Here is a 16,128-nt window from a genome sequence, read left to right on the forward strand (position 1 = left end):
ACTTTTCAGATCACTGTCCTTCATTGTCCAATGTAAAATGTTTTGAAAGCCATTGTTTTATATATTTTGTCCGGTGTTTTAGTTTTTACAGATAGAAGACTGAACTTAATACTTGTTACTCCATTGTGGCTAGAATTAGGAGCCCCACCTATGAATTTAAATCTAAATTTAATTTAAAGCATAGGGACATTTCTGGTCTTATTAATCAGTGTGTTCTCAGGATCGGACAGTGCTTGGTACTAAGTAGGATATCAGCAAATATTTTTTAAATGAAAGGATGAAAAAGATTTGAATCAGCTAATATTGAAATATCTAAATTTGTTTTTCAATGGATACTCTAAATGAATTACATGAAATGTAAAATTTAAAGTACCATATACATATATATTATCTTTGTATTAATTTTCTTGTATTATTAGAATGATTTACTAAGGTATAGTTACAGGTATAACTCAACTCATCACTTATCATTAAGATCTCAAAGCTGAGAGGTCTAAAGCATTCATAAGTGCATATGTCTGTAGCACAAAAGGGGCAAAAATAGTTCTCCAATTCAAATAACTGCATGTATAAACTATAAATCTGATTTTAAAATTAATAGTATTTATTAAAACTATTTTGGTCTGTGGGGGTGTTTTATATTTTCTGATCCTTCTTAGAATGTAGTTATCTATTCTTGAGACAGAAAAAGTAAAGTGATCCAAATGCCTAAACCATGTAACAATATCTTTCAGAAGAAATAGCTGTTTATTTCAAAAAATAATAGCTTTCAATTTCTAGTATGTATATTTTAGGACTAAACAATAATCATTTAAATAATCTTTAGCTCATCTAACAGGTTAGAAGTTCACAACAAACCCTGCATTTCAGAGAAAATGTCACAGCACGTTACAGTTAGTGGAATGCTGGTAGATGTTTAACAACTGCCTCTCTTAAAAAAAAAAAAAAAAAAAAGAAACAAAGCAGAACAATAAAGTCTTGATTTGTAGTGTTTGCTCATTGTTATGTGTTGAATTGTGTCTTCTAAAAAGATATGTTGAATATGTTGACTACTAATCCCCAGTACCTCAGAATGTGACCTAATTTGGAAATAGAGTTGATGCAAGTGTACAGTCAAAATGAAGTCATCCTGGAGTAGGGTAGCCTTTAATCCAATATGACTGATGCCCTTGTAAGTGGAGAAGAGAGACAGAGGCACAGACACACGTGGGGGAACACCATGTGGAAACAGAGGCAGGGATTGGAGTGCTGCAGCTACAAGCTAAGGAGTGCCATGGGTTGAGGGCTGCCACCGGAGACACAGAAGAAGCAAGAAAGGAGTCTACCTAGAGTCTCAGAGGAACCATGGCCACAGGGGACCATGACTTCACACTTCTAACCTCCAGAACTTTGAGAGAATAAATTTCTGTTGTTTTAAGCCACCTGGCATTATGGCCAGTTTCAACCTACTGCCATGAAGTCACTTAGTGCAGATCTGGGAAAATATAATGACAATGGGTTCTTACCAGTTGGTATGAGCCACCTCTAGCATACCACGGATCATAGTATTTTCTATGAATTCTTGAATATAAATTAGTTCACAGAGTCTTTTATCCATTAATTAATTTCACAAATATATAATGAGCACCTACTATGAGCCAAGAACTAGTATAAATTCTGGGGTTATAGAAATGAACAAAAAAGATTAAAACCTCTCTGCCTATGTGGAGCTTCCATTTTCCTGGAAGGATTATTTATCTGGTGTGTCAGATAGTGATATTTTAAGGAGATAAAGGGAGTAGAAAAGAGGAATAGAAAAGACACAACTTTAAACAGGGAAGGACCTCTATGAGAATGTGATATTTGAGCAGGCATGAAGGAAGTAAAAGAGAAAGCTATGCAAATATTCAAGTGATGAGAATTCCAGGATTCCAGGCAGAGAAAATAGCCAGTGCACAGATCCTAAGGCCAGGGTATCCCAGTGTGGCTGGAGCAGAGAAAAATGCTCTGCTCTGAATAGTAGAGATGAGAGAGGTAATGGGGAGCAGAGTGGGCAGGGGTTTTTTGTTTGTTTGTTTGTTTGTTTTTTGCGGTATGCGGGCCTCTCACTGTTGTGGCCTCTCCCGTTGCGGAGCACAGGCTCCGGACGCGCAGGCTCAGCGGCCATGGCTCACGGGCCCAGCCGCTCCGCGGCATGTGGGATCCTCCCGGACCGGGGCACGAACCCGTGTCCCCTGCATTGGCAGGCGGACTCTCAACCACTGCACCACCAGGGAAGCCCTGTGCAGGGTTTTTTAAGGTACTCTTTGAAAGACTTTGGATGAGATGAAAAGGCACTTGTGGGTTTTAAGCAGAGGAGTGCCAGGATCTAGTTTATGCTCTAATGAGAATCCGTCTGCCTCCTTATTGCATTCTTTTTCTAATGTCTCTTGCCTCCCTTCAGTTGGTTCTTAACAATTATCTAGTAAAGTGCAGCCTTTCACTCAAATGGCATAGGGACCTGAAAAATAAAGGTTCAGCAGCAATAAAACTGCCAGGGATTTAAATGAGAGGGTGAAGAATGGTAGTTTCAATCTGTAAAATTTTGCATGTTTCCCAACAAAATTAAAGTCTCTACTGGTAGTCATGACTTCATGTACCACACACATCAAGATAGAGTTTCTGAAGTGTCCTTTTTTGAACTGTAGTAATAGCATAGTCTTTACCTTAACAATTTCTAAGGCGTAAAGGATAGAGTGTCTAGAACAGTGACTCTCAAACTTCTTCTATTTTTTTTTTTTAAGTCCCAATCTAGGGCAGAGTTGTACTTTGATAAAATACAAAGAAGGTAAATTACTAAGAAATTAAATATAGCATAAAGGCATGCAAATACAAGCGCAAAGTTGTATTATTAGATTTAACAGGCATAAAATCTCATTTCAGTAAATATAATAAAAATAAACAAAGGAGAAAAGAAAGTTACAAAAAATGTATCCATTGTTCATTGAAAGGTGTGTGCCCAGGTGATTAGTAATGAAAATTACTGTTACACTTGTAACTTTTAGATGTTCTATAATGATAAATAAACAAAATGTTGTAAGTGAAGTAGAGGATACCTATGTTAAATGCTATATACACACTTTGAACAAAAACCAGGCATGTCAATATTTTAAAAATTTAATATAAGTGAGTTTATTAAATTATCTAATCTTGGTTGGATAAACAAAGATATTTGCATGGGATTATGCATGTATAAACTGCTTCTTTATTTTGTTTTCATAAAATTCCTAGTAGAATAACCAGCCTCACATCAGGTTACTGATGGAAATGGAAGAAGAGATTTTATAGCAATTTCAGCAAGTTTGGGTTATTTATTTAAAATTTTTGAACCAAGTAAAGCAAGTGAGGCTGTAGTTTAAAAAGTCATCTTCAATCCTTTAACAGTAGCCAGCTCCAATAATTCATTTCATAACCTTTTAGTTCAATTTAAATTATCTTTTGATGAAGTATGTGAATTCTGGATTGATTAATTTTTTTATATGAGGATTTTTCAGCAAATGATAACTTTAGTGTTATTCCATCTGCCATGAACTGAATTGAGTGCCCCCAGATTAATCTGTTGAAGCCCTAACCTCTGATGTGACTGAATTTGGAGATGAAACCTTTAGGGATTTAATTAAGGTTAAATAAGGTCATACAGGTGGAGCCCTGATCCAATCAGATTAGTGTACTTGTTAGAATAGACACCATAGAGCTTGTTCTCTCTCATTGTGTCTCTGTATGCGCCAAGGAAAGTCCATGTTAGGACATAGTTGGCAAGCCAGGAAGAGAGCTCTGAGAGAAACTGAATCAGTTGGAATCTTGATCTTGGACTTCTATTCTCCAGAACTGTGAGAAAATAAATTTCCATTGTTTAAGCCACCAGTCTATGGTATTTGTTAAGTAACCCAAGGAGACTAAAGCAATCAAATTCATAGTGTTTGCTGATAACACTTTGCAGATGATAATATCAAGATCATTTCCTGTTTATTGGCAATTATTTTAAAATTAAAACTGTGATACAGCAATCTCCAAAAAAAACTTGTTCTTCAAAATTTCTAACTTTTAATTTTGCTCTTTGATCTTAGCTCCCCTTTGGAAAAATAATCGAATTATTTCTTTTCATAGAAATATAAAGATTACTAAATATATCCAAGATATCAGTCAATAGAGCAAGTCAGGCTTTCATATTAATATTTTTAAATATTGGAACCAACCTTATTTCTTATCCTGAAGAAACACTTAAGAGTTTATTTTGCAGTTCAGACACTCTTGACACAGCTTCTTTCTTTAATACCAAAAATAGCTGTTTATGGTCAGTTTCCATATTATCATAACTGATTGTGTGGGAAGAGAAAACAAGAAAAAATAATCCCTAATTTGTAGCATTTACTGGTTTGCTTGAAGTGTGTATCACCATCATGGATAATTTCAATCTACCAACACGAATTTACTGAATACAGCATTCGGAAAAAATGCTGTCAGTTCTAATGAGCTAACTTTGAGTCTTACATAACTCAAAATTTGTGCTGTGTCACCAGCGTTGTTTACTTCAGCTGACTTTTTTTAATCAAGACTTTCTCAGTGAGGGAAGCATTGCATTGATTTACATTCTCTCACAAGCTCCTTAACTTAGGTAACTACTTCAGAATGTTTTCCTGATGCTGGCAGTTGCAGCGTCAGAACATTCCTTTATATAAAACATAAACTGTCAAGCACATTTCTTGACAAAATAATTCTTCATAATTTTATAAAATTTAGAGCTACTTGTGTTTCTCAGTCATAAAGCTAAGAGAGAATTTTTTTAAAATTAATTATTTTATTTTTGGCTGTGTTGCGTCTTCGTTGCTGTGTGCGGGCTTTAGTTGTGGTGTCTTCTCTTGTTGCAGAGCATGGGCTGTAGGCGCACGGGTTTCAGTAGTTGTGGCACGTGAGCTCAGTAATTGTAGGCTTAGTTGCTCTGCAGCATGTGGGATCTTCGCAGACCAGGGCTGGAATCTGTGTCCCCTGCATTGGCAGGCAGATTCTTAGCCACTGTGCCACCAGGGAAGTCCTGCTAAAAGAGAATTTAAATCAGAGCAGAGATTTCTTTCTTCAAATCTTTATCATTTTCAAACTGCACGTATACTAAAAGAACTGCCACAAAAAGCAATATCTGCACATTCATCAACTTACAGTGAAAGAATGCTTTGCCAGGTTTATTTATTCAGTGAGTTGGTTTTCTATATCATTAGGCAGTTTTGGAAATCATCCAGCTATGATGGCATCAGAAAGTAATACTTGAGTTACCGTTTTACCAAAATCACTGAACATTTCTAAGTAAATACCTCGAACGTAGTCATTCACTAATGTCTTACCAACTGTATATATATTTAATTCTTAACAATCACAAATGCCACTTCATATAAAACCTATGAAACACTGATGTTTATATGTAGAATATTGAACATATGCTTTTATCGGCTTTTAATTCATTGCTTTTTCTTTCAAATGATTCTTTTCGTTTTAAATTTTAATCCTTTATGTTTTGTGTATACAGTAGTCCCTCTTTATCCATGGGGGGTACATCCCAAGACCCCCAGTGGATGCCTGAAACTGCAAATAATACTGACTCCTATATATACTATGTTTTTTTCTATACATACATATCTGTGATAAAGTTTAATTTATAAATTAGACACAGTAAGAGATTAACAGCAAAAACTTAACAATATACTGTAATGAATGTTAGGTGAATGTGTTGTCTTTCTTTCTTGCAAAATATCTTATTGTACAAATGTATTGCTTTTTACATCTTAACTAAGCACTTTTCATACACTGTGGTTGTAACTTTTGCAGTTTGAGGTGTAATAGCAAAACTATCACAAATTTCTTTTTCCTTCTTCACAATTTCATGGAAAGAAGATTTGTTCTTACTGTAGATCTTAGCAACTTCGTCATACAATTTTTTTCTTTCCTTATTAAGTTGAGAACTTTTCACTTAAAGGAAACATCTTACTCCTTCTCTTGGACATATCGCAATTACCAACATCACCACTCTTGCACTTTGAGGCCATTAATAAGTAAAATGATACTTGAACACAAGTAATACCTCAACAGTCAATCTGATAACTGAGATGATCTGGCTACTAAGTGACTAACAGGTGGGATATCCTGGAAAAACGTTGACTCACACCTTGGGCTGGATGGAGCAGGACCTCAAGCGATTTCATCATGCAACTCAGAACAGCATGCGATTTAAAACTTACAAATTGTTTATTTCTAGAACTTTTCATTTAGTGTTTTCAGACCATGGTTGACTGTAACTGAAACAGAGGAAAGCAAAACTGTGGAAAAGGGTAGCAGGGCTACTACAAATGACTAATACATTTTGATGATTTCACGAATTCATTAGCTAAAACAGCCCCACAGATAATACACTATGGTTTTAGCACTTCACCATCAATTAGGGATAAATTCAATATATAAACCAACATATTTTCAGGTAAATTTCATTGGAACTCTTTTTGCCCTATTTCTATGGCATCATTTTCGCTGTCCACATTTAAATACTATTGCCACATTCAGCAAATTGTAACTTTTCTTGTCAAAAAAAAAAGGTCTGGTGAAGCTTGTGTGGCCACATATAATTGGAGTTAAAGTAAATAATGAAAATTTTATTCCTCTGCTATAGAAAGTAATGTTATATGATGAATTATAAAACAGTCTTAATTTAAATTTAATGTGATTGTAAAAACAAACTGAAAAAAATAAGTGCGTATATATTCTCAGATATTTATATAATTTGGGGTTATATTTGGCAAAGTAACCGTAAACGGTCACACAATGTAACTGAGTTCTACTGCATATGACTGTAACATTAAGGCATGGGCAATTCACTATATGAATTGGAAAACAAAGTGGTTAAACCCTGTTTATTCAAAGACATGAGTCCACCAGTCATGTTCTTAGATCTTGCAACAATGTCTAGCTGCTGTAGGTTTTTCTAAATGCTTCCTCTCAGTCTCTCCTCATCAACTGGTAAAAAATAGTTCATGAACTGTCACCAAACTTTGGACCACACCGTGAGTAGCACTTTTGTAGAGAAGTCTCTCCTACATGTCGATACAGCTCAGTACAATGGTTGGATCATGAGAAGATTGATGATAAAGAACTGTTATGTCTAGTAAGACTTCATCATGCCCTACATACTGTGATAAGTGTTTTATATGGATTATCTAGTTTAATTCTCACACAACTCTTAAGAAGTTGATAGCATTTCCATTCCCATTTTATAGGTGGAGAAACAGAGACTTAGAAAGTTTAACTAACCAATTCCTATTTCATATTGTCTCTTCAGGTTAATTGAATGAGAGACAAAATGGGGTGCTACCTTGGCAGTAGAATTTGAAGGAATTCAAAAGACCTACTTGTCCACAAGTAATTCCGCATTGGCCCACCCTTCTTTCACACTGGCTTGAAATTGTAACTGATACATGAGAAATGGTCTGTAGAAGGTTTAGGAGGGGCCTTCACATTTGCATGGCTGTGTGCAATGTTTAGCAGTAGTTGCCCTACATTTCTGCTAGGAGAGGAGGATAATTACAAGTCTCCGGGTGGCAGATGATTCCAGGCTCAGGATGCCAGAGATGGGTTAGGGTTTAGGGGTCAGGAGCAGATGGAAAGTAAGGAAACCTGATCTGACCTTGATCTTTACAAGGAGCTTCAGCTCCTTGAGAATTAATTCCCTTCATTCTTCCTCTTTTGTCTTTTGATACCTTCCCATTCTCTGCCCACCCTCCTTTTTCCACTGAAACAGAGTAGCTTTAGAAGTAAGACTTATGTTTGAATTCTATAATAATTCCAGATGTATAGGACAATGAAAGGTGACTCCTTCCCCTCATCCTCTCTTGTGTTTTTCAGTAGGCTGAGTGACCTCTAAATGCCTGTCCTAGATTATTAAATAAAGAGACCTACATTTTGTGTTAGTTCTACATTCATGGTGAATTGGCAGTAACTAATTTTAAAAATTAATATAAACTAATTGTGACCACTACCCCAATTCCTGATTCATCAACACTGCCACTGTGCCTTCATAATACAATGTTATTAGCCTGTGTGTGTGCACATGTCCATATGTTTGTTTCTACAGTTTCTGCCTCGGAATTCTAGAAACAAACCTTCACAAGTACTCACACTCTAAGTACTTTCTAGAAAAACCCTTCTAAAACAAATCTAATCGTGTCATATTCCTGCTGAAAATCTGAGTAGTTTCTTACCACCATAAAAATGAAATCCAAAACCCTTAACAAGGATGTTAAGGTTCTTCCAGATCTCACCCCTGCTTGTCCTGTCTTTCCTTACCTTGCACACTCTAAGTAAACTGAAAGGCTTGCTGTTGTTTCAAAGCTTTGTTCCCTCTTGAGCTGGTCTCTCTCTCATCTCCCTCTTTACCTGTGCAACTTCAACTCCTCCTTTAAGTGTCATCCTAGATGTTATTTCCCCTTGGGCAAAATCTCCCTTGACATGACTCCTTTGCCCCTTCTCTATGCTTCTGTAGCCTGTCTTCCTTTTATTTCAGGGATTGCAGCTCTGTGGCTATTGCATATTCAGCGGCCAGACTATCCCACCCCTGTAATTGCCTTGATGGCAAGGACCTTGCCTCTACTTTTGAGCAATGTATCAAAGCAGTAAGCAAATGCTTAACTCATACAAGACTCTTAGTGAATGAGCGTTGAATGAATAAAGCCAGTCTCAATTATTACTGAAAAAGCTGCCATTACCTCCAAAATATTTCTCATAATTGACATCACTTGACTTAAATTACATTATCCTACATTTCTTCAACCTTTGTACATATAGTTAACATTTTAATTTATGTAATGTGCTTGTTTACATATGTTTTTGAAAATATTGTTTTTATTATGCTTTTCTTCTGTCCCTGGTTATATGGTAAATTTTGGATTATTTTTAAAGAATTATAGTTTTATTATCAGGTATACACAATCACTTGAATTCATTACACAAATCAAATTGCTTTACTCTCTAGACTGTAATTATTTTAATTGAATGTAAATAGGATTTTCTAAAATGTTTTTGTACAATTTTTTAAATGAATACTATTGCATTTCTTTTTTTACTATCAATTAGCTTATTAAATTATTTTAACTGATATAATGCAAATTAACACTCCTGAAGCTCCTGTCAAGTTGTAATAGGTAGAATTAGAAATAATATTCCCTTGTTGTTAGTATCAGAATTTATTGAGTGGAAGAAATCTTATTATTATAAGTTTGGATTGTGAAATTTCATAGGACTAGAACAATGCTTTTGTGGGAAATGAACAATCTTGTGAAAGAATTGTTGTATAAAAATGTTGAGGGGGATAGGAAATAAGGAGTCTTGTACCTTTGTGAGGAATACTTAAGACATGTAGCTTCCTGTTAAATGTTCACCCCATTTATTCACATTATGCAGTTTCATATCCAGACCCCAGATAGAAAATGAACTTAAAATTGGGAGACAGATAGAGCAGCAGAAGCTGCTAGAGGCTGTGAATGTTCCTCCAAAGAGTTCAGCCCTGCCTAAGGCTGATCAGCACCCAGCACAGCAGGATTCACTCCAGACACTCGGGGTGAGCAGATGCCTGCAGGTCATCTCTGCTCGAGCACAGTCTACACCACCACCGCCACTACCACCACCACCCTACCACCATCAACAGGGAAAGAAAAAACCTATACCAGGTATCAGGAGAGCTGCTGGCTCTCCATTCCCAAGTGTGCTTCACAGAGAATTCACCAAAACAATATCCTTGTAAAAACTCCCAATACTACAACTAAAGAGCGAAAATCTTTCAAAATCCTCAAATATATACATTTGACAAGTGGTTCATAGAAGAAATGATTAAAATATATACAAACCAGGAGTTGCTTTATGATTGTTTTTCTGTGACTTTTGATTTGTTATCATTCCCTTATACCTCGCCTGTGATAGATTTAAGATCTCATACAAAACTTTAGCAATTAACACTTCAAGATATATTCACTGACTAATCCGACTAATCTTAGTTGAGTATTTTCTCTATCACATCTCGGTTGTCCCTGATTTTATAACCTCTTGGATCTAACACCAACTCTAATTTCTAGAAGAGAGTCATCTATGGTGAGGGGGGAAGGGCTTTGACCAATGGCAAAGGGAATTTAGGGCTTCACCCCACTAAATCATATGACTTCAAGTTGTCTATATTCATAGACAAGGGTTTACTCCTATGATGCGTTCCTCTGTGTTGGTTGCAAAAGGGGAGGAGGTCACACTTTCTCTGCTTCCAGCACTGACACATGATACTTGCTTTTATAAACTTAATGATTTTTCTAAAAAATGCAAATAAACACTAGGGAAGACATTTCGTACACTTTTAAAAATCGTGGGTTTCTTGTTCAGACTATACACGCACATAAAAGTCTTGCATAATATTAAACCTTGGGGAGAAACACACTCAAGCCTAACAACGTCAAAGAGTAATTATTTCCTTCAAGTTATGTCATCTTGATTTTAAATATATACTCACATGTAGAATTTCTTGAAAGCCTAACTGGTTCTATTTTTACCCTCCTTTTCAACATGACATGAACTATAGCTCTCATCTTCAAACTGCTATAGATGTAGTTGTGATATAAATGTGAACAAATTCAAACAAACTAGTTCAAACCTTTCTAACCAGACTGAGGATATAGAAAGATAAATGAGTGGGCTTTTTTTTTCTTTTAATCAGTTTGATTGGCCATCATGTTCGGTGATGGTGAGTAGAGGACTTGTCCCCCAAAATACTCAGGTCATTTACCACCAGAGGGCAGAGCTGAATGACCTCATTAAGTAATAGCCTTACAACACTTTGAGGATCTCCTGTAGTCCTTAGGTTAAGAGTTCCTAGGGTGGAATTTTGCCCACATCCGCATCTCCTGCTAACTTCTCTCTGTGCTCCCATGAACAGACACTCTAAATTCTTTGAATGAGCCTTGCTCTTTCCTATGTGTTAGATAATCTATCAGGAATTTTCTTTACCAATCCCTCCTCCTGCCTGGACCTGACTAATGCCTACTCATCCTTTGAGTCTCAGCTCAGACATCACTTTCTTAGGAAAACCATTTCTAATCACACCTTTCTTCACGTACATACACACAAGACTAAGTTAGACCCAAGCCCCTCCTTCCCATAGTTTTGGTCACTTCTCCTTCTTTACCTCCACAGTGTTTGAAATTCTTGTTTAACGTCTGTTTTCCCACAAGTCTGTAATGCTAGGGGGAAGAGAATAATATTTCTCATTCTGAACTGAATCCTGAGCATAGCAGAGCATCTGGTACTTAGTAGGTGCTAGGTAAATGCAGAAGGAAGGAAGGAAGGAAAGAAGGGAGGGGGGGAAGAAGGGAGGAAAGAGAGAAAAGAAAGATCCATGCAAAATATTAAAATTTATATTCTAGCAGATTTGGAAGAAGCATATAGATATTCTCTGGTCTGGCTGCTTAGACTACACCTTACCTCAAAATTACTTTAGTTCTGGATCATATTAAGTCAACTTACCTTCTGTATTTGATCTGTTGAAAATGTAGCTCCTGTGTGGTACACTGGGAAGATTCTGAAATAAAATTATACCAATTAGCTCAGCTAAGTGGAGGACACATTTATCTAAATTGGTCTCAGGTAACAAGGAGAGGAATGAGCTATGGTCTGTCATATGTGTTTGGCCCAGCTCCCTGCTCTGTGAGAAGCAAGTGATAAAACACTTTCTCTGGCAGAGACTGAATGGTTGTGTTCCAGAAACTGCAGGGCTACCTCTACCTACTCTGTGGGTAGAGGAATATATCCACTCCTTGACCAAGGCACTCAATGTTCTCCAAAGCTTGACTAGAATTTAGGCAAATTTCGTGCTTACTTTGGGCCCCTAGAATTCCCTTTTCTTAGAGCATTTACCTTTTAAAAAAATATCTTTATTGGAGTATAATTGCTTTACAATGGTGTGTTAGTTTCTGCTTTATAACAAAGTGAATCAGTTATACATATACATATGTCCCCATATCTCTTCCCTCTTGCGTCTCCCTCCCACCCTCCCTATCCCACCCCTCTAGGTGGTCACAAAGCATGGAGCTGATCTCCCTGTGCTATGCAGCTGCTTCCCACTAGCAATCTATTTTATGTTTGGTAGTGTATATATGTCCATGCCACTCTCTCACTTTGTCACAGCTTTTTACTTTTAAAGGTATGCCAGTGTCAATTCTTTCTCTGCCCGTTTGAAATGTAAAATTTCTCCCAGCCTCTTGCTAGTTTTACAACAGAGAAATTGTTTTCTCAGGCGCCCGGGAGCCATCCCTTTAAAATATGATCATTAAGAGTGATAGCAGACCCCTATCGCCCAGTTTCTCTGAGAAGGTGGGAGCCTACTTTAGATAAATGACAATTATCAAACACAGATGGTTTAATCACATTGACCAAGCTCCACTCAGTGTCAGTCAGAACTTCCTCACTAGCTTATCCTAGCACTTCCACCTTTTGTTTCAGCAGAATTGAGTTCAGTATCTTTGGCCTATTGAAATAGTCTTGAATAAAGTCTTCTTTGCCTCTTTAACTCTGTCTGGTGCAATTTTTCTTTGACCCCCTCTTGGGAAGGGATCATAGCCACTTACGTGAGGTTCGGCCTAGCTCATACATACACTTGAATTAAACTGGAGATATATCTCTCATGGCAGATGTGAATGTTCTAGAAAGTGAACAAACTTAAAAAATTTGAACCTACAAATGAAATGTCAGTGAACTGCCATTTAGTGAGCAGGAGGATTATTTTTAGTTTGGGGAGTCAGATTGTTTGCTTTTTTTTTTTTTTTTTTTTTTTGTGGTACTCGGGCCTCTCACTGTTGTGGCCTCTCCCGTTGCAGAGCACAGGCTCCGGACGCGCAGGCTCAGCGGCCATGGCTCACGGGCCCAGCCGCTCTGCGGCATGTGGGATCCTCCCGGACCAGGGCACGAACCCATGTCCCCTGCATCGGCAGGCAGACTCTCAACCACTGCGCCACCAGGGTAGCCCAGATTGTTTTCTTTTAATGCTGTTATTTTGAAATAACATTAGAAAAAAAAAAAAAAAAAAAAGCATCTGGTCATTTCTAAGAGATGCGAATTTGAACAATGTCCAGGAACAAAATCTGTGATTGTCATGTTTCTAAGCTAAATCAATTTTCTACGCTATATAATGTAGCTCGTATAATGGTCTTGAATGCAACCTTGATACCTTGCCTAGCTCTTATTGAGAAGGTCCTGAGTACCTGGGTTTTATTTTCTTCGGGTTTGGAGAACAACCGATGGGCTTTGTGGTCTAGTTGTAAAGAGCAATGGGCTTGGGAGCCAGACTGCCTGGATCTGTATCCAGGATCCACCAGGACTCAGCTATTTGCCGAACATCTGACTCAGTAAAAATGAGTAGTGCAGAATCTGGTGACTAGTAAATGCTCAATAAACATTAGTTCTTGTAATTGTTACTGTTATCATCTTCATCATCACTTTCACTACTGTGAAAAACAAACAAGACCTTTTGATTCTATAATTTTCTATTCTCCACAAAAATTAAAAAAAAGTCATTGATGGATAGCAATGTTGGCTTAAAATAGACTTTAAGTCTTGCTGAATTGCTTCGTTCATGCAAAACTCATAGCTCTATTTGTGAGACTTTTGTCTTTCTCTCTCCCCACCCCAATCCCTGAATTTTTTAGTGATGGCTGGGCAGACAGAGATGAAGTCATTGAAGGTTATGAGGTGGAAGCCAACGGGGGAATCACGATAAAGCTGCAGTCTCCAGAGGTCAGGTCCTTTGATGATTATTTCCTGAAACTGAGGCTGGACACTAATACGCGGAATCCCTGGTTCCCTGAGTTCTGGCAACATCGGTTCCAGTGCCGCCTACCAGGACACATTCTGGAAAATCCCAACTTTAAAAGAATCTGCACAGGTAACTCGTGTTTACAACATCACAACTCAGATTTTGGTCATCTCTTCCAGTTTGTTCAATAAGTATAGAAAGTGCCAAGGCTGGAGATACAAGAACTAAATTGCCAACTTAATTTATAAAATAGCTAAAATGAGGAGGGAGTGTGTATTGCCCCAAGGATTCATGTTCCTATATTCTGGAAACATGGAGACTGCTTTGGTCTCTGGTGGGACAAGTTATAAGAAAAGATAAATAAAGGAAAAGGAAACTGAGAAGTCAGGTATTTAGTATTCAGGCCAGAGGGAAGAGTTTGTATTGCAGGCATGCTTAGGAGATGCTAACCACAGACATAAGTAAGCAGCACTGGTTTGATCCCTTTTTCTCCTTTAGGACTTGTTTTGATATAAAAGTCAGCAGAAGATAAGATGTCACCTAGGGGCACACCACCAACGTGGGTGTATATGGGCACAAGTGACAAGAAGAGACAGATACTTCCCATGCACTACTCACTAGAGGCATGCCAAAGAAGGGCAGTGCATTGTTAAAGGTCTTTCAGGGCTTGATGAACTCCACAGGATGTCTCCCTTCTCCCTGCCACCAGGAACTACCAGAGCATTAAAGACTCTATCCATGACCAAATTTGTATTGTAACACAGTAATGTGATACATATTTCCTAGAACTAGGCTGAGAAGATTTTATTTAGAAATGTCTAGAACCCATTCATTCACACAGCACATATAAAGCACTGAATACACCCCCCCCCCCCAGAAAAAAAGGACAGAAAGGTGTATAATTCATGACTCTTGAACTAGAGAAACTTGTGGTCTCTTTGGGCAAATCAAAACAGATAATATGCATAATATAGATAAATAACAACTGAAGGCAATGAGTTTTTATAAGACAGGGTAAGAATAATGACAAAAACTATTTCTACTTTTAATAACATTCACATTTTGATATTAGAAAATTATTTTAAAATACCAAAATATTTAAATGCAGTGATTTGTGTCTAACTTGATAAAATTCAGCAGAATCCACTGGGAAACTGCTTGGTGTGAATCTATTTTCAATCAATCAAGGTTTTTTAGAACTTCTTTGGTATGGCTTCTTGGGAGGCTAAGAGCTAGGAGAAGAGGAAACGAGTTGCTGAACAGCTAACCACCTCTGTCACATATCTCTACTGACTTCTCTCTTCTCTCAAATAATAGACCAATAGAAGTTAAGAATTCTAGAGGACCAATAGGCCACCTAGTGCATTCTCCTTATTTGCAAAATGAAGACATTGAGGATAAAGGGGCAACAATTCCTTAGGTTCATTTAGTTAATAGCAGCAATGGAATTAGAACACTCACCTCCTAAATACCACAGTGCTTGACTACTTTGGACTTAGAATTTAGTAATAGATTGTCTTTTATTATTTTCTAATGAATGTTGTTTTCTTAAACTGTAAGATCTTTGAAGATAGGGAGTTCTTGTAACCCTCACAGAAACTGTACACCACTGATCTCTGGAATCTAAGTCATTTCTTACTAATGTATTGATCAGTTAATTTATGTTGTTGTCAATGAGTTTTACTTTATTTAAGGAAAAGTTAGGACTATTATTTTTCTAAATGAAATATATTTCACTGATTCAACTTTCAACAAAATTTATTGAGCACCTAGTATATGCAAGGCTTTATTCTAGGAGATGGAAATACAGCAGAAAACAAAAGAGGAAAAGAACTGTTTCAATAACCTGACATTTCAGTGCAGGGAAATAAATAGAACAAAAATAAATTAAGCAAAATATATTCTCGTTTAAGTGATCATAAGAGCATGTTAAAAGAGAATGGCCAGAGAAAGCCTCACTGAGAAGGAGACATTTGATTAAAGATGTGAGAATGAGCCATGCAAACACCTGGGAAGGGCATTCCAAGCAGAGGAGGAGCAAATAAAAAGATGCACTGGCATGCCTGGCTTAGTGGGAGAACAGTAAGGAGCTCAGGCTGCCTGAAGCCAGTGAGTACGTTGAATAGCAGGTGATAAGTCAGAGAGGCACACAGGGGAACAGGTCCTGCAGGACTTAACTGTCCCTTGTGAAAACTTTGGCTTTGTTCTGACTGAGATGGAAAGCCACTGGGAAGTTCAAGCACAGTAGAGACAGGATCAGCCTTACTTTTTCTGAACAGAATTACTCTTGC

The 16,128-nt window shown here is 37.3% G+C and overlaps 1 protein-coding gene across 3 annotated transcripts in view; it reads left to right on the plus strand.

Moving 5' to 3' along the window:
* Positions 1-16,128, plus strand: part of GRM1 (glutamate metabotropic receptor 1) — a 371,221-nt gene that overhangs the window by 246,486 nt on the left and 108,607 nt on the right. For all 3 annotated transcript variants that reach the window (XM_067010975.1, XM_059035994.2, XM_067010976.1), the window contains exon 4: positions 13,731-13,966. In XM_067010975.1, the coding sequence (XP_066867076.1) occupies positions 13,731-13,966 (236 nt within the window). The remainder of the gene's footprint in view (positions 1-13,730; positions 13,967-16,128) is intronic.

The sequence above is a fragment of the Kogia breviceps genome, chromosome 13 (assembly GCF_026419965.1).
Source record: "Kogia breviceps isolate mKogBre1 chromosome 13, mKogBre1 haplotype 1, whole genome shotgun sequence".
Classification (NCBI taxonomy): domain Eukaryota; kingdom Metazoa; phylum Chordata; class Mammalia; order Artiodactyla; family Physeteridae; genus Kogia; species Kogia breviceps.